This window comes from Cnephaeus nilssonii (genome assembly GCF_951640355.1).
Source record: "Cnephaeus nilssonii genome assembly, chromosome: 13".
NCBI lineage: Eukaryota > Metazoa > Chordata > Mammalia > Chiroptera > Vespertilionidae > Cnephaeus > Cnephaeus nilssonii.
This window is the reverse complement of record NC_137084.1, coordinates 1,474,977-1,502,460: the sequence shown is the minus strand read 5'-3', so window position 1 is coordinate 1,502,460 and position 27,484 is coordinate 1,474,977. Positions and strand designations below refer to the sequence as shown.

The 27,484-nt window shown below is 71.5% G+C and overlaps 1 protein-coding gene across 1 annotated transcript; it reads left to right on the top strand.

Moving 5' to 3' along the window:
• Nucleotides 1-1,943: 1,943 nt before the first annotated feature.
• Nucleotides 1,944-26,439, top strand: MUC5AC (mucin 5AC, oligomeric mucus/gel-forming; the record flags this gene model as incomplete). The annotated part of the gene is made up of 49 exons (XM_079787979.1): nt 1,944-2,022; nt 3,353-3,412; nt 3,593-3,854; nt 4,158-4,272; nt 4,572-4,662; nt 5,396-5,505; nt 5,608-5,821; nt 5,929-6,054; nt 6,489-6,606; nt 6,793-6,931; nt 7,051-7,161; nt 7,485-7,554; nt 7,641-7,778; nt 8,008-8,172; nt 8,388-8,482; nt 9,272-9,398; nt 9,534-9,789; nt 9,881-9,933; nt 10,226-10,326; nt 10,526-10,677; nt 10,777-10,915; nt 11,015-11,128; nt 11,292-11,471; nt 12,303-12,542; nt 12,715-12,871; nt 13,369-13,497; nt 13,708-13,870; nt 14,317-14,360; nt 14,446-14,640; nt 15,216-15,580; nt 16,040-18,737; nt 18,955-19,163; nt 19,583-19,757; nt 20,038-20,288; nt 20,509-20,692; nt 21,024-21,231; nt 21,729-21,907; nt 22,187-22,274; nt 22,360-22,463; nt 22,634-22,665; nt 22,985-23,156; nt 23,494-23,595; nt 23,833-23,870; nt 24,101-24,217; nt 24,300-24,398; nt 24,716-24,835; nt 25,035-25,098; nt 25,188-25,302; nt 25,917-26,439. The coding sequence occupies 49 exons, from the start codon at nt 1,944-1,946 to the stop codon at nt 26,197-26,199; spliced, it is 9,546 nt and encodes a 3,181-aa protein (XP_079644105.1). The 3' UTR covers nt 26,200-26,439.
• Nucleotides 26,440-27,484: the final 1,045 nt, after the last annotated feature.

The window sequence follows — 27,484 nt, the reverse complement described above, 5'->3', positions numbered from 1 at the left end:
GGCAACGCCTGGGAGATCCTGAGGGTGGGACCCCAGCTCTCTCTCTAATCAGACCTGGGAGGGGGGCTGGGCAGCCCCAGGCACCCAGGGAACAAAGCCCGCTTGGGCCGTCGCCCTGGGCCAGGGTGTCCTCACCTGTGCCCCCCGCTCCCTGCACACAGCCCCAAACTGTGGGTCCCCTGCCGTGTGACCCTCTTCCTGTGGGGACTTTCACGGACCCCCTTTCCAGATGAGGAGACTGAGGCTCGGAGAGGCAGCGGCTCGTCCCAGCGGGGCAGGGAAGCCCTCAAGAGGGGAGGGCAGAGCCACTGCCAGGCTGCGTCAGGGACCCCGTGCCCCCACCCTGCCACGGCCCCCCCCCCGGGCTCTGGAGGTCCCAGGAAGGAGCCTGAGTTTTGAGTCTGGGCCAGGACCCAGGCCAAGGGAGGGTGAGGGTCACAGGCCTGTCCCTGTCACGCCCCAGAGGCAGGGAGGCCACAGGTCACCAGCGACAGGCCGGAGCCCACGCCACAACCCCTGACCCACCTGAGTCACCGGCCTGGCCTCGGAGGGCCGTGCCACGAGGCCGAGGCCGAGCTGACCCGCCCAGACAGCGGGCACCGCCGGCCGCCCCGAGCTTGCACCCCGAACTTGCACGCTCATAAGATGCCGGCCTGGCCGCCAGGGCTTCCCCCTGGAGCCCCCCTCGAACCACCTGTCACAGGCCACCAGGCCACCCGCCTGTCCCCCGAAAATCTAGCCCAGAATGGACACCTCGGGAGGCCCAGGCCTGGCTGCTCAGCCTGAGGTTTCCAGCTTCCGAGGGGCGGGAGTCAGGCACAGCCCTCGGCTAAGGACAAGCCAGACCCGTCCACCGGCCCGACCCCTCTGGCCGGCTCAGCACCCGGTGACAGGTGCCCAGCCTGAGGCCGGGCCGGTTCCCAGCTGTGCTGCTGGGGGAGGGCGTCGGGTCCCACGCCTCCATCCTGCCTGCACCCCCTCTCCTGTGCGATCCCTCACCAACCCACTCACTCCCTTGTTCATCGTCCCCCACGCGCCTACGACCGGTGAGGAGTTAGTTGCCTCTCCGAGGTGCCAGGGCTCGGACACCGGGCACTGGGTGACCGGGAGCCTGGGCAGGTCCTGAGCGGCCGCAGGTTCTCAGAGCAGCTCTGAGCCCCTTGGGTCCCAGACCCCGGCCCAGCTGCCCCCACTCCCTGACCTGCCTCCCCTCCTCCCGGGTGGTCGGGTGTCCACATGCGGTGGCCTGGGGCCAGGTGTCCACACGCCGTGGCCTGGGGCTGGGTGTCCACACGCGGTGGCCTGGGGCCGGGGTCCACACGCTGTGGTGCTGTTTCTGCCGGAGCCATCAGGGCTGAGACCTGGGGGGACGGTGCCTGGCCAGGCCAGGTGGCATCGCTGCACAGCTGGGCACAGACACCCCTGCCCTCACAGCCACCGTGAATCCTGCTGCCCCTGCCCACTGCCCGCTGTCCGCCCGGCCAGGAGCTGAAGCGCAGCAGGGTGCCGGCAGCAGGGGGCTGGGCTGTGCGGGTGGGGGTGGGGAGGAAGGGCCTGCCCCGGGGAGCCGCCCCCCAAGCCCCTCTCCAGGGAGGCAAGGCTGTCTGGGGAGGAGACCCGTGGCCTCTCGGGCACCAGGCGCTCAGGCTCCGGCTGCAGAGCACGTGCCAGAGAGATCCTCAGGGCGGGCCCAGCAGCAGGACGCCTGAGCCAGGCCTGGGGGTGCCCTCAGGGAGCCAGCCCCCCCCGCCCGCCCCCCCGCACACACACTCATCTCTGCCTGGCTCCGGCCGCCGGCCAGCCCACACCGGTGCCCACTGTTTACCTGGGTGAGGGGGGCCGCGGTGAGCCCCGCCCGCGGGTGGAGTCACGTGGCCTCAGCCCCGGGTACAAAGCCTCCTGCCCGCGGCCTCCCAGCGGCTGCGCTTCTCCCACCTCTCGCCATGGGTGTCGGCCGCAGGGAGCCCGCGCGGCTCTGGGCCCTGGCCCTCGCCCTCGCCCTGGCCTGCGCCCAGCACACAGGTGAGGTCCCCAGGCCGCCCTGTCTCGGCCGGTGCCCCGCTGCCTCCCGTCCATGGTGGCCCCGGCCCCGGGCGGCAGCGGCGGCTCAGGGGCCCTGTCCTGCTCCGGACGCGCTGAGGGCGCCCACCGTGTCCCGCTCCCGGGCTGGGTGGGCGCCGGGCTACGGGCCTGAAGTGGGGGAGCGGAGCCCGGGTCCCCGGCCCTTGCCTGCCCCGACCCACACGTCTCGCCCTCCGGTTCCCCGTGCTCGCAGCTCTTGGCCTCCTCCCCCTCGGGCCCTGGGGGTGGGCCCGGCGCCCTCCTGCCCCCTCCTGCCCCCTCCTGCCATGCTGGGCTGCCTCTGAGGACCCAGAAATCAGCCTCCGGTACTCGGGCAGCCTCAGGGCTGACACCACCCCCGGCGTCCCTGGCTGCACCCCCTGCTCTGTGGCCGGCACCCCCGTAGGGTCAGCTCCTCCCCACTTTCTGCCCCCAACCTGCCCCCCCATTTTCCTGGGGAGCCTGGTGCCTCTTGACCAGCTGTCGGGACCCTGGGTTTTACTGACGGGCCCCTCGGAGGCCGCGCCCCGGGCTGCTGGGCACGTGTCTGCCCGTGTGGACATGCATTGTGAATGAGGGAAGAGTGAGTGAGTGGGTGCCCCGGAGACCCCAGGTCTGGCTGGGGGACCCCCGCTGGCGGGCTAAGCTGAGGGGTGCCCCAGGAGGGCCCTGGCTCAGCAGTGGGCCCAGGCGGCCGGCCCAGAGCCCCGCCGACAGCCCTCCCTCCAGGCACCGCACGCCTCTCGCCCGCCCGGCTCAGGCCAGCGCCTCCTCTCCCCACAGGCGGGGCCCAGCTCGGCTCTGCACCCAGCTCGGAGCACCCGCACCTCTCTCCCGCCCCCCAGGGGCCCGGCGGTGAGTCTGCCCTCCTCTCAGAGCCGCCCCACGCGCCCAGGGACCCGAGGGGCCACCCACCCTGGGTGCCTCCCAGCCGGCCCCACCGCGGGGCCAGGGCTTGGCTGGGGACACCCACATGCATGCAGGGGGGCTGGCGGGCGCCTCTCGGGGTGTGTCTGTGTCCACGGTGCCTGGGCGAGGCCCGGAGCTCGGCCTGCCGCCCTCCCAGCCCTGGCGTGGGGGGTGGCGAGGGGCGTCTCCCAGCACGGCTCCCAGGGCCCCTTCAGGCGCTCCTGAGATTCTGGGCGTGAGCGCCCCCAGCAGGTGGCCTGGGCGAGGCCCGAGGCGGCAGAGCTGGCGTGGGAGCCACATGGCGCTGGGCAGACCCCCCCCCCCCCCCGCCGTGTGGGCAGGGGAGCGGGAGGGGCTGTGTGTCACCTGCCTGTCCCCGCAGGCGACGCCCTCCGCGGGGTGACCATCCTCCCGCCTCTGAGGACCGCCCCCGTGGTGCGCGGTGAGTGACCCGCAAGGCTGGGGCTGTGGTCGGGGGGCTCCTCCCTCAGGCCGGGGCCCCGCGTCCTGGGTGGACACCAAGTGTTGGAAAAGGGCTCCCGGGTGCTGGCGGGACCCCCCAAAGCCCGGGCTCGGGCAGGTGCCGGCAGAGGGGGCCCTCAGCACGCCGCGCTCCCCACAGCCCTGAACCCGGCGCACAACGGCCGGGTCTGCAGCACGTGGGGCGACTTCCACTACAAGACCTTCGACGGCGACGTGTTCCTCTTCCCCGGCCGCTGCAACTACGTCTTCTCGGCGCACTGCGGGGCCGCCTATGAGGACTTCAACGTCCAGCTGCGCCGCGGCCCCGGGGCCCCCGCCGGCGCCCTGCGCGGCGTCACCATGAAGCTCCGTGGCCTCGTCCTGCAGCTGACCCCCAACTCCGTCCTGGTCAACGGCCGCCCGTGAGTCTGCGCCCCTGGGCGGTCCTGGGAGGGGCGTGGGGTCACCCTCGGGAGTGAAGGCGGGCGGTGCGGCCCAGGCCCTGCGCTTGGCCCCCTGGGCTCTGTCTGCTCCTGGAAGTTCCCCTTCTGAGAGCTGCCGGGCCGTCCCTGCCCCTCTCACTGCCCCGTCCCTGCCCCTCTCACTGCCCCGTCCGTGGCTCGGGGAACTTGTCCTGCCATGGCCGTAGGACCCTGCCTGCCAGGGTCCAGCCCCCGCCCCCTGTCCACACCGGCCCCTCACGCCCCGCGGCTCTCCCCCCGCAGGATCCAGCTGCCCTTCAGCCAGTCGGGGGTCCTGGTCGAGCACAGCGCCAGCTTCCTGAAGGTGGTGGCCCGGCTGGGCCTGGTCTTCATGTGGAACCAGGACGGCAGCCTCCTGGTGAGTCAGGCGAGCGCAGCCCTGCAGCCGCCCGGGAGGGAGGGCGGGGGGCGGGGGGCGGAGGGCGGAGGGCGGAGGGCTCGGGCGGAGCTGGGTGGGCAGGCGGGGGCTGTGGCCGTGGCGTCGCCTCCAGGACTGGACGCCGCTGGGTCCATGGCTCCGTGGGGCGCGTGGGCGGGTCCCCAGCCCAGGTGCCCTCCGAGCGGCCCGAGTCCCTCCCTGGGGTGCCAGGCTCCACCCTCCTGTCCCTCCGGCCCTGACGCCCTGGCGGGCCAGGCCTGACGCGGCCTCTCCTTCAGCTCGAGCTGGACGCCAAGTACGCCAACCAGACCTGCGGGCTCTGCGGGGACTTCAACGGCGTCCCCGTCTTCGACGAGTTCTTCTCCCACGGTGAGCCCCGCGTCCGCACACCCGCTCCCGCCACTCCACTCGCTCCCTGCAGGGGCCGCCGGGTCCCAGTCAGAGGGCTCCAGCTTTGTGCACCTGCACCCACACGCATGTACTGCAGACCTGCACACAGCTATGTACAGGCATGTGCATGGATGCGCCTGCACACACCCACACGATCCCAGCATACACGTGCACACATGGACGCCACACCGTCCCAGCAGGCACACTTGCACACGCATGCACACACATGTGATCCGGCCCACGGCATGCTCTCAGCCCACCCACGTGCCCCAGCTGCAGGCTCTCTCTCCGTGAGGTTGCTCGGGCTGTGGTACACGCTGAGCACACCCTGCCCTGAAATTAGGCCCTGGCACTGCTCTGCGTCCCGAGGCTTTGCCACCAAGCAGCGCCCCCAGGCCCCCTCCGCCAGGCCCGGGAAGCCCACCCATAGGGGGTTCTCAGCCCCGGGGGACCGAGCCTGCCCAGCATCCAGGGGCCCTGGCCAGGCTCCGAGGGCCGGCAGGCGCTCAGGGTCACTCTCCCGCCCTCTGGGCTGCGTGCCCGCCTCAGCCTGTGCCCGCTGGCTCCTCATGGCATCTTCACAGCCCGCACGTCCATGTAGCCGCTGCTGAGCCAGCAGTGTGGACGGGCGGCGGGCACGGCCGGGACCCCTCGGGCGCGGGGCGGGAGGGGCCCCAGGGCCCGCAAAGCCAGCGGGTGGTGCTTCCCGCAGGCACCAAGCTGAGCGCCGTGGAGTTCGGGAACCTGCAGAAGATGGACGGCCCCACGGAGCAGTGCCAGGATCCTGCCCCCGCGCCCCCCGGGAACTGCTCCGTCGGCGCGGTGAGCCCAGCGTGGCCGGCCGGGCCGGGGCGGGTCACTGGCCGGGTGAGGGGACCGGGACCCGGGCCCGGAGCCTGGACTCATGAGCCCGCTCTGCCCCAGGGCCTCTGCGAGGAGCTGCTGCTCGGCGAGCCGTTCCTGGGCTGCCACGCCCTGGTGGACGCCGGCAGCTTCGTGCGCGCCTGCCAGCAGGACCTGTGCCTCTGCGCGCACGCCGACCTCGCCCGCTGCGCCTGCCTCACGCTCGCCGAGTACTCTCGCCAGTGCGCCCACGCCGGCGGGCTGCCCCCGGACTGGCGGGGCCCCGGCCTCTGCCGTGAGTGTCCCTGCCCCCGGCCGCCCTGCCCGCCCCGGCCGCCCCGCCGTCCTGCCTGCGGCCCCGCGCTGGGCGGGGTGTGACGTGGCCGCCTCCTCCCCCCGCAGCCCAGACCTGCCCCCACAACATGCGGTACCAGGAGTGCGGCTCGCCCTGCGCCGACACCTGCTCCAACCAGGAGCACTCCCAGCTCTGTGAGGACCACTGTGTGGCCGGCTGCTTCTGCCCCGAGGGTGAGCACCCCCTCCCCGCACCGCCCCCCCAGGCCTTCAGGGCCTCCTGTGTCCCTCCGCCCCGAGGGTGAGCACCCCCCCCACCCCCCCAGGCCCGCAGGGTGCCTCCTGCCTCCCTCCGCCCCGAGGGTGAGCACCCCTCCCCCCACCGCCCCCCCAGGCCCGCAAGGCCTCCTGCGTCCCTCCACCCCGAGGGTGAGCATCCCCCCCCCCGCACCCTCCCCAGGCCCACATGGGCCTCCTGCTTCCCTCTGCCCACTGCACACGTGACCCTGAGGAAAGCCCCTGACCCGGCGTGGCCGCTGAGCCCTGGGACGGAGGGACCGAGGCTCAGGGCCACCAGAGCGGAGGGCCCACCCCTCACACGCTCACGCGTGGACAAGCCCCCCCCCACCCCCCCTGGCACCTGCCACACAGCCCGCCTGCCTCCCCAGGGATGGTGCTCGATGACATCGGCCAGACCGGCTGCATCCCTGTGTCCCAGTGTCCCTGTGTGCACAGCGGGGCCACCTACGCCCCGGGGGCCACCTACTCCACAGACTGCACCAACTGGTAGGACCCCGGCCCTCCCCCCACATGGTTCCTCACCCCCCTGCCCTGGGATGGCCCCTCCTGGGGCCGCCGGACCTCCATCCTCTCCCCTCGGGCGGGTCTGTGCCGGGGGCCGGGGCCGGGGCCGGGGAGAACGCGGCGGGCTGCACGCTGCGGGGCGGCACCCAAGGCCTGTCTCTGTCTCAGCACCTGCTCCGGGGGCCGGTGGAACTGCCGGGAGGTCCCGTGCCCCGGCACCTGCGCGGTGCTGGGAGGCGCCCACTTCTTCACCTTCGACGAGAGGCCGTACACGGTGCACGGGGACTGCAGCTACGTGCTGGCCAAGGTGCGGTCCTGGGGGGCTGCTGCCCGGGCTGTGGGGCCACCCCAGTCCCGAGCGTCCTGGGGTTCGGCGTGGGCGGGAAGGGAGGGCGGTGCGCAGAGCCTGAGGCCCCGTGTCCGCAGCCCTGTAACAGCAGCGCCTTCACCGTGCTGGCCGAGCTGCGCAGGTGCGGCCTGACGGACAGCGAGACCTGCCTGCGGAGCCTGACGCTGAGCCTGGACGGGGGGCGGACGGTGAGTGCAGAGCGGGGCTGGGGAGGGGCGGGCCTCGTGGCGGGGGCCACTGCCCCAGCCCTGGCCTGGCCCCAGGCCCTCCCGCCGCTGCGTCCATCCCCAGGGACCCTCTGAGGGCAGCGGGGTGGGGTGGTGGCGTCTCTGTGCATAGAAGCACCTCGGGTTTTACATGATTATAAAAGCGCAGTCCTCGGTCCCTGGGGAACACTTGGGGTGAGCAGGGTCCGGGGGACACGAGGCCTCAGGCACATTTCACCGCCTCCGGGGGCGGCTGGGGCCCCGCAGAGCCCCGCCCCCTCGCGAACGCGCCCCGCTGCTCCCAGGTCGTCGAGGTCAAGGCCAGCGGGGAGGTGCTTGTGAACCAGCTCGTCACCCAGCTGCCCGTCTCGGCAGGTGAGGCCCCGCCCCGCCCCCGCTCCCCGCTCCCCGCCCCCCGCTTCCCGCCCCGGGACCCCCCTGAGCCGGCCCTGTGTCCGCAGCCGACGTCACCGTCTTCCGGCCCTCCACCTTCTTCGTGGTCGCGCAGACGCACCTGGGGCTGCAGGCGGAGGTGCAGCTGGTGCCCACCATGCAGGTGTTCCTGCGGGCGGCGCCCGCGCTCCGCGGCCGGACCTGCGGTAAGAGCGCCGCCCGCCCCGCCCACTGGGCCCCGCCCCGCCCACTGGGCCCCGCCCCGCCCACTGGGCCCCCGCCCCGCCCACTGGGCCCCGCCCCGCCCACTGGCCCGCCCCGCCCACTGGCCCGCCCCGCCCACTGGCCCGCCCCGCCCACTGGCCCGCCCCGTCCCGCCCACTGGGCCCCCGCCCCGCCCCCCGGCCGTCCCGTCTCACGCGCCCTCCCGCCCAGGCCTCTGCGGGAACTTCAACCAGAACCAGGCGGACGACCTCCGCGCCCTCAGCGGCGTGGTGGAGGGCACGGCCGCCGCCTTCGCCAACACCTGGAAGACCCAGGCCGCCTGCCCCGACGTCAGGGGCGGCTTCGAGGACCCCTGCGCCCTGAGCGTGGAGAACGGTACGTGGCCGCCCCCGCTCCCCGGCCGGCCCCGGGCGCGTCCGTGGGGGACGGGAGGGCCTCCCACCGCTTGTGCGCCCCGGAAGGAAAGGGACGGGGCGCTGGGGGCGGCCCCGCAGGCTGCAGACCCAGGCAGGTGGGGCGCCCCCGCAGCGCCGGGGAATCGGGGAGAAGCCGGCGCCCGGCTGCCCGCCGACCCCCTCCTCTGCCCACAGAGAAGTACGCTCAGCACTGGTGCTCCGGGCTCACCGACCCGCAGGGCCCCTTCGCCCCGTGCCACGCCGCCGTGAGCCCCGGCCCCTACCACTCGGTGAGCCCCCCCCCCGCCCCCCGCTCCCCCGTGGCCGCAGGGCCGCCCCGTGTGGTCCCAGGGCCCTGGCAGCGGGTCTGGACCCACCAGTCCCCACTCAGCCCGCCGGCTCCTGGGTGTCTGGAGCCTCCAGCCCCGCCCCAGGCCCGGCCGAGGATGAGCGGGGGCGCCCGAGGCCCTAGCCCAGGGGTCCCCGCCTTTTCTGGCCACGCCCCACTAAGCGTCTCTCAAACCCTGACACCCCCCCCCCCCCCATATAATTCTTACTATTCCCAAAGCGAACCCCTGTTCACGTGGAGGAAGCCTAAAGGCCATGAACTTGGTCTAAACAAGCCTCCCAGGAACAGGGCATCCACGAAGGAGGAAAATCAAAAACGCCAGGACAGCGGAAGTCCTGAGGAGGAAACCACTGAGAAACGGTTAAAAATATGAAGTGATAGGAAAAATAGCAAAGTTTCTAAACATAATAGAGACCTGAAATGCACAAACGTGTCACAATGTGTATTTATATTCTGTATGTGAGGCCCTGGGACCATAGAAATGCAAACCACTCACTGGGAGTGACTCATTCTCGAGTTGCCCCCCTTAAATGTCACATGGTCCCCCTCCGCCCCCCCCCCCCGTGGGCGTGTGCCCCACGCTGGGACCCTGCACTGGGGTCCGAGCCCCACCAGCAGGGCTGGGCCTGCAGTCACAGGGACAGGGGCCCAGGCCTCTGCCCAGGAGGGTCGGGGTGCGGGGGACACTCCGGGTGCGGCTGGGGTCCCTGACGCCCGGCTCTGCCCCCAGAACTGCCTGTTCGACACGTGCAACTGCGAGAAGAGCGAGGACTGCCTGTGCGCCGCGCTGTCCGCCTACGTCCACGCCTGCGCCGCGCGGGGCGTGCTGCTCCGCGGCTGGAGGGCCGGCGTCTGCAGTGAGTGGGGGGGGGGGGGGCGGCTCGGCCTCCCTGGGCCCCGGGGACCCCGGGCAGGAGGGCGGCCGGTAGGGACAGGAGCGGGGCCTGGGGGCGGCGGGCTGTGTGCTGAGCGCCCCCGCCCTGCGCCTGCAGCGAAGCCCATGGACACCTGCCCCCCGTCCATGACCTACCGCTACCACGTGGGCGCCTGCCAGCCCACCTGCCGCGCCCTGAGCAGCCAGGACCCCGCCTGCGGCGTCAGCTTCGTGCCCGTGGACGGCTGCACCTGCCCCAACGGCACCTTCCTGGACGACGCGGGCAGCTGTGTGCCCGCCACCAGCTGCCCCTGCTACCACGGGGACACCGTGGTCCCCAACGGGGAGTCTCTGCACGAGCGGGGGGCTGTCTGGTAAGGGCCCCTGCAGGGCAGGAGGGGGGGCAGGAGGGCGGGGGGGGGGCAGGAGGGGCGGGGCGGACCCCTGACCGCCCTCTCCTCTCAGCACCTGCACGCAGGGCACACTGACCTGCATCGGAGGCAACACCCCGGACCCAGGTGAGGGGGAGGAGGGAGGGGGCAGGGAGGGGGCCCTTGGTCATATTCCCGTGAAACTTCAGGGTCAAACACCCCCACGCCAGCGGGTGGGTGCAGGTCAGCGTCTGGCCAGGCGGTCCCTGCCCTCGGGGCTCAGGGTGGGGGTGTCAGGGGGTGTAGACACACACACACACATGCACACACGTGCACACATGTTCCACACAGACACACACGCACACACCACAGCCTAGGCTGGAGGGAAACACGGGTGGAGCGCAGTGGGCGGCCCCCTGAGCGCCCTCCTCCCGCGCAGTCTGTGCCCCGCCCATGGTGTACGTGGACTGCCGCAACGCCACGCCCGGGGCCGCGGGCGCCGGCTGCCAGAAGAGCTGCCACACCCTGGACGTGGACTGTGTGAGTGGCCCTGACCCCCACGCCCGGGACCACCAGTGACCCCACCCCTGCCGGGGCCGGGCCCCCTGCGGAGACCCCCGCCCAGGCTGGTCCCAGGAGGAGCCCTGCGGAGAGTTTGCGGGCCCCGGGGGACCCTCCGCCCTCCTGGGCGAGTCTCCGCCCCGTCCCTGTCCCCTGAGCGTGTCCGCCCCGCCCACAGTACAGCCCCCAGTGCGTGCCCGGCTGCGTGTGCCCCGCCGGGCTGGTGGCCGACGGGGAGGGCGGCTGTGTGGCGGCGGACGACTGCCCCTGCATGCACAACGAGGCCCACTACCGCGCCGGCCAGACCGTCAGCGTCGGCTGCAACACCTGGTATGTGCGCCGGGCCGTCGGGGGCCGCAGGGGGTGCGAGGCCGCGGCGGGAAGGCCCCGCGGAGCCGGCTGGGGCCTGACACCCGCCCCCGCCCACAGCACCTGCAAGAGCGGGAAGTGGCAGTGCACGGAGCAGCCCTGCCCGGGCACCTGCGCCGTGTACGGGGACGGCCACTACCTCACCTTCGACGGGCAGCGCTACAGCTTCAACGGGGCCTGCGAGTACACGCTGCTGCAGGTACCGCGTCCGCCCTCCCCAGGCCCCGCGCCCCCCCCCGCGGCTGGCCCCGCCTCCTCCGGCGTGTGAGCCCTGAGCCCACCCTCCTTGTCCCCGCAGGACCACTGTGGCGGGAACGGCAGCGCCCAGGACGCCTTCCGCGTGGTCACCGAGAACGTCCCGTGCGGCACCACGGGGACCACCTGCTCCAAGGCCATCAAGATCTTCCTGGGGGTGAGCGGGGCGCCGGGCGGGGCCAGGGCACCGTGGGGGCTCCAGGAACCCCGAGGAGGCCGCATGCCCACGGCCCAGCCAGGATGGCGCCGCGGGCCGGTGGACCCTCCGGGGAGGTGGTCTGGGGTCCCCGTCAGGCCCTGAGTGACCCCTCCCTGCGCAGAGCTACGAGCTGAAGCTGAGTGAGGGGCAAGTGGAGGTGATCGAGAAGGGCCTGGGCCAGGAGGCGCCCTACTCCATCCGCCAGGTGGGCATCTACCTGGTGGTGGACACCGAGGCCGGCCTGGTGCTGCTGTGGGACAAGAAGACCAGCATCTTCCTCAGACTCGGCCCCGAGTTCAAGGTGAGGCCCCGCCCACCTGCCACACCCTTGCCCCAGACCCGTGGTGGGCAAACTCATTAGTCAGCAGAGCCAAATATCACCAGGACAACGACTGAAATTTCTTTTGAGAGCCACATTTTTTAAACTTAAACTATGTAGGTAGGCACATTGTTATGAACTTAATCAGGGTCCTCCTAAGCTGGCCTTTGCTAAAGACTCAAGGGGCCAAAGAGCCGCATGTGGCTCGCGAGCTGCAGTTTGCCGACCACTGCCCAGACCCAGGGGAAGCAGGGGTGCGGAGTGGGGGAGAAAGACAGACAGACAGACAGACAGACAGAGAGGGGGGTGTTGGCCCGGGCTGGCCTCCTGGGAGGTGGGGTCGGAGACCCCGAGCTTGGGTGGCAGGTCCCGTGGCTGCAGGACAAGGCAGGACACACTGGCTCCTCCTCGCTCGGGTCTGGGCCAGAGGTCCCACCCAGGGGTCGCGGGGCTCACAGGGGTCGCAGGGCTGGTCCCTCCGAAGGCTCCGGGCTTGTGGCCACATCACCCCACCCGTGCCTCCAGACCACATGCCTCTCCCTCGTCAAGGACGCCCGTCACTGCCCCCCCCCCCCCCCCGCATGCCCTCATGCTCACTGCCTCTCGCCCGCAGGGACTGTTTCCACACGAGGACACGGGGGCCTGAGCCTGTCTTTGGGGGACAGACACCGTTTAGCCCTCACCCCTGTCCCCGGGGAGGGTCCTCAGCCTCAGGCGCCCCTTCCTCTCCTGGGTTCGGGGCGGGGCAGGGGCTCCAGCCGCCCCCCCATCCCCCGCGCTTGCCCTGAGGCCCCCCACTCTCTGCGTCTGCAGGGGCGGGTCTGCGGGCTGTGCGGGAACTTCGACGACAACGCCGTCAACGACTTCACCACGCGCAGCCAGTCCGTGGTGGGCAACGCTCTGGAGTTCGGCAACAGCTGGAAATTCTCCCCGACCTGCCCCGACGCCCCGGCCCCCCGGGACCCCTGCACCGCCAACCCGTACCGCAAGTCCTGGGCCCAGCGCCGGTGCAGCCTCATCAACAGCGCCACCTTCGAGGCCTGCCACGCCCACGTACGCGGCCTTCCTCCGGCGTCTGGGAGGAGGGAGGGACCGTCCCCTCGCTGGGGCCGGGCCACCCCGTGGGGAGCCTGCATTTGCTGTGCCTGAGCTCCACAGTGCAGGCCTGAACCCGCCAGCACCCTGGGGGGTGGGGTCCCCGGAATCTGAGGCCTGTCCCCCACAGGTGGAGCCGGCCCAGTACTACGAGGCCTGCGTGAGCGACGCGTGCGCCTGCGACTCCGGGGGCGACTGCGAGTGTTTCTGCACCGCCGTGGCCGCCTACGCCCAGGCCTGCCGCGACGCGGGCGTGTGCGTGGCCTGGCGCACCCCGGACATCTGCCGTGAGTTTGTGCGCTCACCCCGGGGAGGGGTGGGGTGAGCTGGAGAGGAAATGGGTGTGTATGTTGCTGATGGAGAGAGGCAGGTGTGGTAGAATCTTCTGGAACTGAGAGGTTGCAGAGCCCCCCAGCCCCACCCCTTTCCAGCACAGACAGTTTGTCCAAAGGGCGACGTAGCTGGGGAGCTGCTGTGAGCGAGTCCCCCACCCCGAGGGGGTGCCTCTGAGAAGCAGGGGCCCCAGCGGCCACCCTCCCCACTGCCCATCTGAGCCACAGGGGTCTGGGCCACGCCCTCCGAGGCCACGTCCGGGAGTCACGGGAGGGAAAACTCCAAACAGCCGATGGGACTTGGTCAAAGATGGGGGTGCAGGGAGCCGGCTGGGCCAGCGGGCGGCCCCAGCTGTTCCTCCGAGGGTGCTGCCCCCGGGGCGGGCGGGAGGCCGGCTCGGGCTGAGCGCTGCCCGCTGAGCGGCGCCCACTGAGCGTGTCCCTGCCCACAGCCCTGTTCTGCGACTACTACAACCCCGAGGGCCAGTGCGCGTGGCACTACCAGCCCTGCGGGGCACCCTGCCTGCGGACCTGCCGGAACCCCCGCGGCCAGTGCCTGCACGACACGGGCGGCCTGGAAGGTGGGCTGGGCTGCTGGCCTGGGGGGCCGTCCTGGGGAGCCTGGGACCCGGGGCCGGCCGGACTCTCCCTGAGCCACGCGGTGCCTTTGTGGGGGGCGGCCTGGCACTCCCGGTGGTGCTGCGGGCAAGGCCCAGGGCTGGGGACAGCGCTGAGGCCGCGGGCGAGGCGGCGGGCAGCGTGCACCGGAACTCAGTCTCCCTGGCCCCCAGGCTGCTACCCCAAGTGCCCGCCGGAGGCTCCCATCTTTGACGAGGACGCCATGCGCTGTGTGGCCGCGTGCCCGGCCCCGCCCCCGCCGCCGCCCTGCCAGGTCCGGGGCAAGTCGTACCGGCCGGGTGCGGTGGTGCCCTCGGACGAGAACTGCCACTCCTGGTGAGTGACCCCGCGGCCCGGAGCCGGGAGCTCGTGAGCATTCTCCTGCCCCCCCACCCCCAGGACGAGGCCCCCACAGGCCACCTCCCAGAGGGCCCCAGGGGAGGGTCCTGGTGGCCTGGGTTCCTGGGTCACAGAGCCGCCTGCTGCAGGGCCGGGAGGGGCCTGGAAGGTGAAGGGAAGGGGGTGAAGGGATGGGGTGAAGGGATGGGGTGAAGGGATGGGGCTGCGGGCAGAGCCTGAGGCCACCCAAGGACCCAGGACAGACGCCCTGGGAGGAAGTCCGTGGGGCTCACGGGTCATAGATGGGAGGGGCCTCCCTGAGAGGGTGACCTCAGGCTCCCACGGGCACCCCGAGGGGCTGCTCCTGCCCCCCCGCCCCCCCCCCCCACACACACAGCTGGGACGACCTACCCCCCAGCCTCACCTCCTCCCTCTGCCGCCAGCATCTGCACGGAGAACGGCGTGCGGTGCGCCTACGACGCCGAGGGTGAGCAGGGGCCCTCCTCAGGGCGGGGGTGGGGGGTGGGGTCCTCCAGCACCCCAGCCCCTGACGCCCGGCTCTGCTCCCACAGCCTGTGTCTGCAGCTACGACGGGCGGCGCTTCCGCCCCGGAGACGTCATCTACCACACGACGGACGGCACCGGCGGCTGCATCTCCGCCCGCTGCGGGCCCAACGGCACCATCGAGAGGACCGTGCACGCCTGCGGCTCCAGCTCCCCCGCACCCCCCACCACCTTCTCCTTCTCCTCGTCCTCGCCCCCCAGCGGTAGGCAGCCCCCCTTCTCCTTCCCGCCCCACAGCGGTAGGCAGCTGTGCCAGGACCATGCAGGGCGGCCCTGGCCCTGAGAATCGATGGGGAGGGTGGAGCAGGCCGAGGCGGTCACTGCAGTGGAGGTCGGCCTCCCCGGGTCTCGGGGGCCTGGTGCTCAGGGCAGCGCGGCCAGTGAAGGCTCCCGGGCTGGCCGGAGGAGGGTGCCCCGGTCCTGCCCCGTCACGGCCGCCGCTCCCTGCGCACCGCGGTCCTCACCCGCTTCTGGGGGCATCCTAGTGCCTCACCAGAGGCCCCCCAAGAGCGAAGAGTCCCCACAACTCTGGCTTTTGGGTCCACGTGTCCAGGTTCCATTCGGGCGAGCCTGGGGGCGGCCTCCCGTCACGGAGGTCCATTTGCCTGTTTACTCAAGGCTGTGCCGCCACCCCGCGTGTGCGGCACGCCCCGGGGACCGGCGCCCATCGTGGACAGACAGACAGCTGACAGGCAGGGGGCAAGGACGGGGCCAGTGCAGGGGCCGAGCGCGTGCTGGGCCCTGACGCTGGGCCCTCTGCCGTCCCTTCTTCCCGCAGCCGTGAGCTCCACGGGTCCGCCCGGCCCTGCCACGAGCCCGGCCCCCACCAGCACCCCCAGGCCGCGGCCTTCGACGGCCTCCGTGGCCCCCGGCCCAGCCTGTGGCGAGGACTGCCTGTGGTCGGCATGGCTGGACGTCAGCCGCCCGGGACGCGGCCTCGACAGCGGTGACTTCGACACGCTGGACAACCTCCGTGCCCACGGGTACCCGGTCTGCCAGGCCCCCAGGGCGGTGGAGTGCCGAGCCGAGCGCGCCCCTGACGTGCCGTTCCAGGTCCTGGGCCAGCAGGTGGAGTGCAGCCCGGCCGTGGGGCTGACCTGTTACAACAGGGACCAGGCCTCAGGGCTCTGTGACAACTACCAGGTCCGGGTGCTGTGCTGCTCGCCCCGGGCCTGCCCCACCTCCCGGGGCCCTGCCACCCACAGCACAGCCAGCACGTCCGTGCCGACAGCCCCTGTCACCTCCTCACCTGCCCCTGTCACCTCCTCACCTGCCCCAGGCACCTCCTCACCTGCCCCAGGCACCTCCTCACCTGCCCCAGGCACCTCCTCACCTGCCCCTGTCACCTCCTCATCTGCCCCAGGCATCACCTCCTCACCTGCCCCAGGCACCTCCTCACCTGCCCCAGGCACCACCTCCTCACCTGCCCCAGGCACCTCCTCACCTGCCCCAGGCACCACCTCCTCACCTGCCCCAGGCACCACCTCCTCACCTGCCCCAGGCACCTCCTCATCTGCCCCAGGCACCACCTCCTCACCTGCCCCAGGCACCTCCTCACCTGCCCCTGTCACCTCCTCACCTGCCCCAGGCACCACCACCACACCTGCCCCAGGCACCTCCTCACCTGCCCCTGTCACCACCACACCTGCCCCTGTCACCTCCTCACCTGCCCCAGGCACCTCCTCACCTGCCCCAGGCACCACCTCACCTGCCCCAGGCACCACCTCCTCACCTGCCCCAGGCACCACCTCACCTGCCCCAGGCACCACCTCAACCTCAGCCCCAGGGCCCTCCGAGGTGCCCACCACCTGGCAGCCCAGCACCAGCCCCTGCTGGCGGGAGTCCTGCAGCTGGACCGAGTGGCTGGACGGCAGCTACCCCGAGGCTGGGATTAACGGCGGAGATTTTGACACTTTTCAGAATTTGCGATCTGAAGGGTATGCGTTCTGCGAGCGGCCCAGCCAGGTGGAGTGCAGGGCCGAGCGCTTCCCGGACACCCCGCTGGCGGAGCTGGGCCAGAGCGTGGTCTGCAGCGACAGCGTGGGCCTGCTGTGCCTCAACAAGGACCAGCTGCCCCCCATCTGCTACAACTACCAGATCCGGATCCAGTGCTGCGAGTGGCTGGACGTGTGCAGGGAGAGGACCATCCCACCGGAGACATCGCGGGCCACGCGCTCGACCCCACACAGCACCAGAACCCACACCCAGGCCCCCCAGACCTCCACACAGCACTGGACTGCCAGCTCGGCCCATGTGCCCCCGGCCACCACAACCACGCCCAGCACACACGCTGTCACACCACGCGAGACCACGCGCTGCCAGCCACAGTGCACGTGGACCAAGTGGTTCGACGTGGACTTCCCGTCCCCCGGGCCCCACGGGGGAGACACGGAAACCTACAGCAACATCGTCCGCAGCGGAGAGAGGATCTGCGGCCGGCCCGAGTACATCGCTCACCTGGAGTGCCGCGCCCAGAGCCGCCCCGAGGTCAGCATCGCCAGGCTGGGCCAGGTGGTGCAGTGCAGCCCCGACGTGGGCCTGGTGTGCCGCAACCGCGACCAGACGGGCCGGTTCCAGATGTGCCTCAACTACGAGGTCCGCGTGCTGTGCTGTGAGCCCCGAGCGGGCTGCCCTACCTTCGAACCGGTCACAACACCCAGCACCCCAAGCGTGAGCATCAGCAGTCCCACTGAGACCACCTCCCACGTGGCCACATCGAGCACCACCTCCGTGCCGGCCACCAGCACTACCTCTGTGCCGGCCACCAGCACCACCTCGGCTCCTACAACCAGCACCACCTCCGTGCCGGCCACCAGCACCACCTCCGTGCCGGCCACCAGCACCACCTCCGTGCCGGCCACCAGCACCACCTCTGTGCCGGCCACCAGCACCACCTCGGCTCCTACAACCAGCACCACCTCCGTGCCGGCCACCAGCACCACCTCCGTGCCGGCAACCAGCACCACCTCCGTGCCGGCCACCAGCACCACCTCTGTGCCGGCCACCAGCACCACCTCTGTGCCGGCCACCAGCACCACCTCCGTGCCAACCACCAGCACCACCTCCGTTCCGGCAACCAGCACCACCTCCGTGCCGGCAACCAGCACCACCTCCGTTCCGGCAACCAGCACCACCTCCGTGCCGGCAACCAGCACCACCTCTGTGCCGGCAACCAGCACCACCTCCGTTCCGGCCACCAGCACCACCTCCGTTCCGGCAACCAGCACCACCTCCGTTCCGGCCACCAGCACCACCTCCGTTCCGGCAACCAGCACCACCTCCGTGCCGGCAACCAGCACCACCTCTGTGCCGGCAACCAGCACCACCTCCGTGCCGGCAACCAGCACCACCTCGGCTCCTACAACCAGCACCACCTCCGTGCCGGCCACCAGCACCACCTCCGTTCCGGCCACCAGCACCACCTCCGTTCCGGCAACCAGCACCACCTCCGTGCCGGCCACCAGCACCACCTCCGTGCCGGCCACCAGCACCACCTCGGCTCCTACAACCAGCACCACCTCCGTGCCGGCCACCAGCACCACCTCCGTGCCGGCCACCAGCACCACCTCGGCTCCTACAACCAGCACCACCTCGGCTCCTACAACCAGCACCACTTCTGTGCCGGCCACCAGCACCACCTCCGTGCCGGCCACCAGCACCACCTCCGTGCCGGCCACCAGCACCACCTCCGTGCCGGCCACCAGCACCACCTCCGTGCCAGCAACCAGCACCACCTCTGTGCCGACCACCAGCACCACCTCGGCTCCCATAACCACCACAACCCCTGTTCCTGCACCTCAGACGACCCTTCCCACACCGGGCACCACCAGCTGCCAGCCACAGTGCACGTGGACCAAGTGGTTCGACGTGGACTTCCCGTCCCCCGGGCCCCACGGGGGAGACGCGGAAACCTACAGCAACATCGTCCGCAGCGGAGAGAGGATCTGCGGCCGGCCCGAGTACATCGCTCACCTGGAGTGCCGCGCCCAGAGCCACCCCGAGGTCAGCATCGCCAGGCTGGGCCAGGTGGTGCAGTGCAGCCCCGACGTGGGCCTGGTGTGCCGCAACCGCGACCAGACGGGCCGGTTCCAGATGTGCCTCAACTACGAGGTCCGCGTGCTGTGCTGTGAGCCCCGAGCGGGCTGCCCTCTCACCTCCGTGACCCCCGATGTGACTTCTACCAAGTCCCTGCCCACCACAGCGTCCTCCTCCGTGGTTCCTACGGTGACGACCCTCAGCACGGCCACGCCGTCAGTGCCGCCGTGCTACTGCAGCGTGTCCGACAAGCTGTACCCTGCAGGTAGGGGACGGCCGCCTGGCTGTGGTGCGTGCTGCCATGACACGGGCCCCCCTTCCTCCAACAGTGACCCCTGCTTCCCCAGGGCCGTCCCCGGGCATTTATCCATGGACATCCGCCTGGGAGGCCACTGACCAGCTCCGCCCTGGGGTGGACCGCGAGCGCGGTCGGCCCCGCCACGCCTTCCCCGGCACCGCTGACGCCCGTCCCTTGTCTGCAGGGTCCATCATATACCAGGAGGCGGACCTGGCCGGCCACTGCTACTATGCCGTGTGCAGCCTGGACTGCCACGTGGTGCGGCAGACGGACCACGCCTGTCCCACCAGCACGCCGCCTTCCACCCCGGCGACCCTCCCCCCTGGCTCTTCCTCTTCGGCCCCTGTGACTGTCACTACGCCGGGCTGCCCCAGTGCGGTCCCCCCAAGAACGGTAACCTCCCCTTCCCGCCTTCCTTGGGGTTCTGGGGCTGGTGTGGGACCCCAGCCTCCTCGCCATTAGGCGGTGGCTTCAGTGGTGACGACCGGGCCTTGCAGGCTGAGCGCGGGGCTGTCCACCAGGTAGCCGGGAGGAGGGGGCCGGAGCGGGTCCAGAGCGGGTGCTGGTGCTCTTGGCAGGGCAGGGCAGAGGACCAGGAGCGGAGCCTGGAGGACTCACGTGTGGGGAACAGGGTAGAAACGGGAGGAGAGGGAGGCGGCAGCCCTCACACCCTCTTATCAGGCGCCTCCTGGCCAGCCCAGCAGCCGGCACTCGGTGGGATGGGGTGGGAGGCCTGGCCAATGCCGGACCCAACAGCATGGCCCCCATCCCTGTTCCGGGGCGCTGAGGGCCGGCGGTCTTTGCTCCCACAGAGAGGAGAGACCTGGGCCATGCCGAACTGCTCCCAGGCCACCTGCGAGGGCAACAACGTCATCACCCTGGGGCCGCGTCCGTGCCCGCAGGTGCCCGCGCCGACCTGCGCCAACGGCTACCCTGCCCTGAAGGTGCCCGACGAGGACGGCTGCTGCCTGCACTACCAATGCCAGTGTGAGCCAGGGAGCCCGCCGGGCGGACGGGCAGGGACTCGGGTTCGACACCAGGAAGGGCTTCCCAACAGCAGGCAGCGGCTGGGTGGGCCCAGCCTCCCCCAGGGTGTCCGGGGCGCAGCTGCCCCAGACCCCACTCAGGCCTCCGCCGGCTCCTCCCGGACCGCGGGGCGATGACCTGGCGGCTCAGAGCCCAGGCCTCGCGGCTCCCTGGTGCCCTTAGGGAGGGCCTGGTGGCTGGGGAGCCGCTGGCCCCGCTGAGGCCCTGCTGGCGCCCGCAGGTGTGTGCAGCGGCTGGGGCGACCCCCACTACATCACCTTTGACGGCACCTACTACACGTTCCTGGACAACTGCACGTACGTGCTGGTGCAGCAGATCGTGCCCGTGTACGGCCACTTCCGCGTGCTCATCGACAACTACTTCTGTGACGCCGAGGACGGGCTGTCCTGCCCGCAGTCCATCATCGTGGAGTACCGGCAGGAGCGCGTCGTGCTAACCCGCAATCCCGTCCGTGGGGTGATGACCAATGAGGTGGGGCCATGCGCGGGGTGGGCGGGGCGCTGGGTGATGACCAATGAGGTGGGGCCATGCGCGGGGTGGGCGGGCGCTGGGTGGTGACCAATGAGGTGGGGCCTCACACGGGGTGGGCGGGGCTCTGGGTGATGACCAATGAGATGGGGCCTCACAAGGGGTGGGCGGGGCGGAGGCTGACGCCCGTCCTCCGGTTCCCCTCCGCCTGTCCCGGGTCCAGATCATCTTCAACAACGAGGTGGTCAGCCCGGGCTTCAGGAAAGGCGGCCTCGTCGTCTCCCAAATCGGCATCAAGATGTACGTGACCATCCCCGCGATCGGCGTCCAGGTCATGTTCACGGGCCTCATCTTCTCGGTGGAGGTGCCCTTCAGCAAGTTCGCCAACAACACGGAGGGCCAGTGCGGTGAGCCCCCCGCCCCTGCCCGGCCCGGGGACGCCATTCCCATCCCTGTCATTACATGCTGCTGACAGTGTCCGCCGGGAGGACGCTCCCCGCTGCTGAGTCCCTGGGAGGGGCCGGGTGCTCGGCAGGGGTGCAGCTGCCCTGAGCGCTGAGCCTGCGGGGACCCCGCCACCCCAGGCCCCACCTGTCCCTCCTCCTGGGAACTGTCCCGGGTCCAGCTTCCTGAGGCGCGGGAAGCACAGGGAGGTCGGGGGACCGCTGAGTGCAGCTTGAGGGCACTGGCCCCCGAAGGCGGGAGTGGCTGCCTGACTTTGCCCCACCCTCTCCCCAGGCACCTGCACCAACGACCCCAAGGACGACTGCCGCCTCCCCGGCGGGGCGGTGGTGACCTCCTGCTCTGACATGTCCGGGTACTGGAAGGTGACCAACCCCGACCAGCCGTCCTGCCACGGGCCTCCCCAGACACGCCCGACCGTCGGGCCCACGACCCCGCCTGCCCCGTGCCCGCCCTCGCCGATCTGCGAGCTGATTCTGAGCGAGTGAGATTCTGGGAGTGGTTGTGGGGGGCGGGGCGGGGGCACCGTTCGGCGGACCCCACCCGTCGGGGCTGGTGGGGAGACGTGGGCCTGCAGGCTCCGGGGAGGCGGGCACCCGTGGGGAGGAGAGCTGCCTCCTGGGCCGGCCCGGTGCGGGTCACGAGTGCCGCCCACGGGCTCCACTGCTGCTGGCATGCCGGGCGCGGGGCTGGGCGGGGCCGGGCATGGGGCTGGGCGGGGCTGGCGGGCGGGGCGCCTCTGAGCTACGGCGGCCAGCACCCTGTGGACCTGCCATAAGCCATCTCCCAGGTTTGCAGGGCGAGGGGGAGCCCAGTGGGGAATTTGCAGAAAGAAATGGCCGTGCTGCAGCCAAATGAACCGGGGGCACCAGGCACTTGGGGGGCTCAGCCGCCCCCGCCCCCGGGGCCGTCTCCTGGGGAAGCCTGAGCCTGGCGGCCGGAGGCGGGGCTGCCCCGTGACCGCGTGTCCCTGTGCCGCAGCGTCTTCCAGCCGTGCCACGCCGTGATCCCCCCGAGGCCTTACTACCTGGGCTGTGCCTTCGACCACTGCCACATGACCGACGCCAACGTGGTGTGCTCCGGCCTGGAGCTGTACGCCTCGCTCTGCGCCTCCCACGGCGTGTGCATCGACTGGCGGGGCCGGACCAACCGCACCTGCCGTGAGTGCCGCCCACGGGCAGCATGCCGGGGGCCTCAGGAGGAGGAGGAGGAGGAGGAGGAGGAGGAGGAGGAGGAGGAGGAGGAGGGCAGACCCCGGGCAGAGCACACTGGCTCCTGGAGAGGAAGGCGGGGCAGCGGGCTGGGGCGGCGGGGCCCAGGGTGCGGGGGAGGGGGGGGGCTGAGGGGCCGGCTGCCGGGATGCCGCCCCCGAAGGGGTCCGCGCTCAGCCACAGCCGCCGGAGCTTTGCGCCTCAGGCGTGGCGTCTCTCTCCGCACAGCCTTCACCTGCCCGGCCGACAAGGTGTACCAGGCCTGCGGCCCCTCCAACCCCCCCTACTGCTACGGGGGCGACAGCGCCAGCCTCGTGTACGTGCCTGCCCCTCCCTCCTGTACCCCCAGAGCCCCAGGGTGGAGGGCACAGGAGCCAGACCTTCCCTCTGCTCCCCCGCAGGGCCCTTCAGGACGCCGGCCCCGTCACGGAAGGCTGCTTCTGTCCGGAGGGCATGACGCTCTTCAGCGCGAGCAAGGACGTCTGCGTGCCCACAGGCTGCCCCCGTAGGTCCCCACGGCGGGCTCGGGGCCGGCGTGGTGTGCCTTCCGCCCGAACGCCTTCTCCGCGAGACCCGGGGCTTCCTGAGGCTGCTGGGTCCTCGGGGTCTGCCCTGGACACAGGGGGGAGGGGGGGCGTGGCTGCCCAGCAGTGACCTTAATCTCTGTCCCTCCAGGGTGCCTGGGGCCCCACGGGGAGCCTGTGGAGGTGAGTGTGGGGCCCTGGGGGGCGGGGCTTCCTCTCAGTGCCCGAGGCTCAGAGGAGGGCCAGCGAGGGGGCACAGTGTCCCAGCAGGACGGGAGCCCTGGGCCCTGGAGGAGTGTGGGTGCTGGCCAGGCCCATCTGCACGGGGACCCCTCCGGCTCTGTTAAGAGGTGAAGGAGGAGCTGGTCACCCGGGGCCCCCGGGGCCTCAGGCACTACCCCACTTTTAAAGCCCCTCCCTCAGGCCCCCTGCGCCCCCGCTCTGGCCGCCTCCGGGACAGGCAGGGGACGGAGGCTGGGGCTCACGTCTGCCCCCCCTGCAGGCCGGCCACACGGTCAACACCGACTGCCAGGAGTGCACCTGCGAGGCCGGCACGTGGACCATGAGCTGCCGGAGCCAGCCCTGCCCGCCGCCCCCCGCCTGCCCCGAGCCCGGACTTGTGCCTGTGCCTGCGTCCCCGCAGGCCGGCCAGTGCTGTCCCCAGTACACCTGCGGTGAGCCCCGGGCTGGGGGGGCGGGCGCCGTCCTCAGGTCTGCCGAGGGTCGCTGGCACCAGCTCGGGGCGGCCACTTGCCGTGGGGGCTCTCAGCGCGGGCACCTGGGGGACAGCCCAGGACGGGCAGTGCCTGCCCCTGCTCTGGCCTCATCGGGGGACCCCAGCAGGTGTCCCGGGAGGGTGGGGCTCCTCTGCCCAGGCTGCCAGGAAGCCATACCCTGGGGGTGGCCAGTGCCCCGTGGAGAGCCTGCCCCCCCGCCCACGGGCAGTCAGCACCCTGGGAGACCCCTGGGGACCACACTCCGGTCTCTGAGCGCCTCCTTTCCCCCTCGCAGCCTGCAACACCAGCTACTGCCCGGCGCTCCCGGCCTGTCCCGAGGGCACGCGCCAGATCCTGACCCACGAGGAGGGGGCCTGCTGCCCGAGCCAGCAATGCCGTGAGTGAGCCAGCCCGTGGCCCGTGCGGCCAGGCCTGTCCCCGCGCTCCGGCACGGGCGCTGCCCCCTGGGGCCCGGCCTCGCTCGGGCACAGCTACAAGGAGCCAGTGGCGATGAGCGTGGGCACTGCGCCCAGGAGGCCCGGGGGGCAGGGGGGAGGGGCCTGGCGGATGAAGGGGGAGGGGAGGGGTGCAGGGCGCCGAGGGCGGGTCCGCAGCTGCTGTCTCCTCCCCACAGGCTGGACCGCCTGCAGTGTGAACGGCACCTTGTACCAGGTGAGCACCCGCCGGAGATCAGCACCGGCTCCGAGCTGAGCGCACCAGGCCCGTCTGTGTCTCCGGCCGGGCCCTGGAGATGGTGGCCTCCCCGGGGGTGCAGCCCGGGGGCTCTGACCCTGAGACCCAGCCGCGGAGGGCCGCCCCGGGGGACAGGGCACCAGCCGTGGAGGGGAGGTCCGGGAAGGCAGGGCACCAGCTCGCTGACGCGGCCGCCCTGCCTCCCGCAGCCCGGCGCCGTCGTCTCGGCCAGCCTGTGCGAGACCTGCAGGTGCGAGGTGCCCGGCGGGTCGGACACGTTCAGGATCAGCTGTGAGACCCAGACCTGCCACAGCCGCTGCCCAGCGGTGAGTGCCCGCCGCCGCCCCCAGGGTACGGCTTCCCGGCAGCGCTGCCCGGGCTCAGGCCGCACGCGCCCCCTCCCCGCAGGGCTTCGAGCACCGGGCGCAGAGCGGGCAGTGCTGCGGGGCGTGCGTGCAGGTGGCCTGTGTCATGAACACCAGCGACAGCTCCGCCCACCTCTTCTACGTGAGTCGTGGCGGCGGGGCTGCTGGGGTGTCCTCCGCCGGGAGGCAGGGGCCGCAGACAGGCTGGGGCAGAGCACAGCCACCCCTAGGAGCCCGGGGTCACCCCGCCCTTGGGGAGGGCCCTGTGAGGACAGTGACGGCGGAGGGGGCGGGATCCCGGGGCACTGGGCCCCCGGGGAGATGTCCCTGCCAGGCGTGCTCCTGGCAGAGGCCGGGGAGACCCTGGGAAGCCACCGGCTGGGGACGGACAGACAGACGCAGTGCCCCCTCCGCTGGAGGTCCCCGGGAAATCACTCACCAGCTGGGGGGGCCCTGCAGCCCGGAGAGACCTGGTCGGAGCCTGGGAACCGCTGCGTGACCCACGAGTGTGAGCGGCACCAGGACGGGCTCGTGGTGGTGACCACGAAGAAGGCGTGCCCCCCGCTCAGCTGCCCGGCGGTGAGTCCGGAGCTGCCCCCCGCTCCCCCCCCCCCCCGGCCTGCGCGGACGGGACGGGGAGGTGCAGTCGGCCTCGCAGGGCTGCAGGGCCGCCACCCTCCTGCCCGGGCGCGGGCCACTCCCGTCTGCGCCTGGCCGTGTCCCGGCCCCATTTCCGGGGGCTGCTCCGGCACTGAGGGCACCCCCTTTGTTGGCCCAGGACCAGGCTCGGTTGAGCGAGGACGGCTGCTGCCTCTGGTGTCCGCCACCCCAGCCCCAGAACCGTGAGTGAGCTTCTCCGTGGGCGGGGGAGGCTCAGGAGCACTGGGCGGCCCTGACCCTCTGCGCCCCGCCCCGCCCCGCCCCCCCCCAGGGTCCACCTGCGCCGTCCAGCACAAGCACCAGGTCATCCGCCTGCAGGGCTGCAGCTCCGCGGGCCCCGTGCGCCTCACCTACTGCCAGGGCAACTGCGGGGACACCGCCTCCATGTACGTGAGCCCCCGCCGGGCCAGGGGCTGCGGCCGGCTGCCCGGGGCGCCGTGTTTGCAGACAAGGGGGCAGGGGCCAGCAGGGGTGCTGGGTGGGCTGAGGGGTCGGGGCTGGGGTTGAGACCGAGGCCCTTAGCTGTTAGGAATCATGTGACCCTGTTTCCCGAGACCCAGACTCAGCGTCCCCCTAGGTGGCTTGCTGGGGTTCATGAGCCCCCTGTGTGTCCCCCTAGCCCTGAGACCAGCCGTGGGGGTATATTTTTAAAATATACTTTTATTGATTTCAGAGAGGAAGGGAGAGGGAGGGAGAGCGAGAGAGAGACATCAATGATGAGAATCATTGGTTGATTGCCTTCTGTACGCCCCCTACTGGGGGTGGAGCCGGCCCGGGCATGTGCCCTGACCAGGAATCGAACCGTGACCTCCCGGTTCATCACAGATGCTCCACCCCTGAGCCACGCCGGCCGGGCCAGCCACGGGAGTGTAGACACGTGGTTGTTGAACGATGGTCCCCGTGCCTCCGAGAGCAGGGTGTCCCCGCGGGTGGTGCTGGGGGTGCGTGGTGGGGTGCATGGCTCCGGGCTGTACCCCGGCTGAGCCCCCGCCGCCCGCAGGTACTCGCTGGAGGCCCAGGCGCTGGAGCACAGCTGCCGCTGCTGCCAGGAGCTGCGGGCCTCGCCCAGGAACGTGACGCTGCGCTGCGCCGACGGATCGCGCCGCGCCTTCAGCTACACGCAGGTGGAGGAGTGCGGCTGCGTGGGCCAGCGCTGCGACGCCCGCGGGGACCTCCACACGGAGGAGCCGGCGCCCCTGCAGAGGCGGGACCCTGAGCGCGGGCGCTGGAGCAGAGGGGCCCGGGCCCTGCCCCTGGCTGAGGGGCGCCTCCCTCCCCACTGAACCCCTGTATTCCCAGCGATCCAGCTCCCACGGCCAGGAGCCTGAGCCCGGGCTGGTGGCCGAGCCTGGGGCGTGCTGTCCACCCGCCTCCCTCCTCTGGGGGCCCAGTCTGGCGGGCGCTCCCCTGGCCGTGGGTCCAGCCGCTGCTCCCAGACGCAAGCCTCACGTGGGGTCGTACCCACGACGTCGCTTGGACACGCGACTGGCTGCTGGGGCTGCGGGAGGCAGAGCCCCTCCCTACCTCCACCCTGGGCCTCAGGAGAGGCCGTCCTTCCAGAAATACACGTGAAGCATTTTGCAAGCCTGGCTCTGTGTGGTGTTTCAGCTGGCCCATGGGCCCAGGGAGGCGGCCATGCAGTCCCAGGGCGGAGGGAGGGGGAGGGGAGGAGCCCCCAGTCTCAGGGCACGTCTACCCACCCACTGACCACCCACCCACTGACCACGTCAGGCACCAGAGGGCCCCCTGGGGGTGGAAATTTCTAGGGGAGGGCTCCATCTCCTCCCCACAAAGTTTCCGGACCCTCCCACCACACGGATGCAAGCTGGGTATGTGTGTGCGCACACGTGTGTGCATGTGCATACCCGTGAGCATGTGCATACATGTGTGAGTATGCATGTGTGTTCATAACCACATGAGCATGTGCATATAATGTGTGTGCATGTGTTACGCATTCATAGCCATGTGATGTGTGCGTACATGTGTAAGTGTGTGCACGTGCGTGTGTGTGCCCACGTGTGTGCACCTGCAGGCACTCTGAGACAGTCCCCTGCAGAGGGTGGGCGTGCCCTGATCAGTGAAGGTCCTGCCACCCCCTCCCTCAGCTGCCGGCTGCAGCCTCGCCCTGAGAACGCCCACATTCCTTAAGCCCGGCCCCTCCCCGGGAGGCCAGGGAAGCGTGCAGACACCCCATCCACACGCTCGCCAAGGCTGCACGGGGGCAGGGGGCTGTTGGAGGCTGAGAGTGTGGGGACGGGGAAGCCGAGGTCAGCCCCAGATACAGGCTGGTCCCACTCAGGAACGCTGGGGGGTCCCAAGTGTGGGGACGGGACACTCAGAGCAGATCCGCCAACAGGACCAGCACCAGCCAGCTGACGGTGCTGGGGGGCGCGTGGTGGGGTTCTGGGGGCGCGTGGTGGGGTTCTGGGGGTGCGTGGTGGTCCTGGGGGGTGCGTGCCTCCGGGCTGGCCGCTGGCCTAGGCTGGCCGACAGGACTGGGGGCCGGCGGCCTGGACAGTTGGGCCGCCGGGGCACCCTGGGGCTCCGGGTGCTGTGGACAGCGGGCAG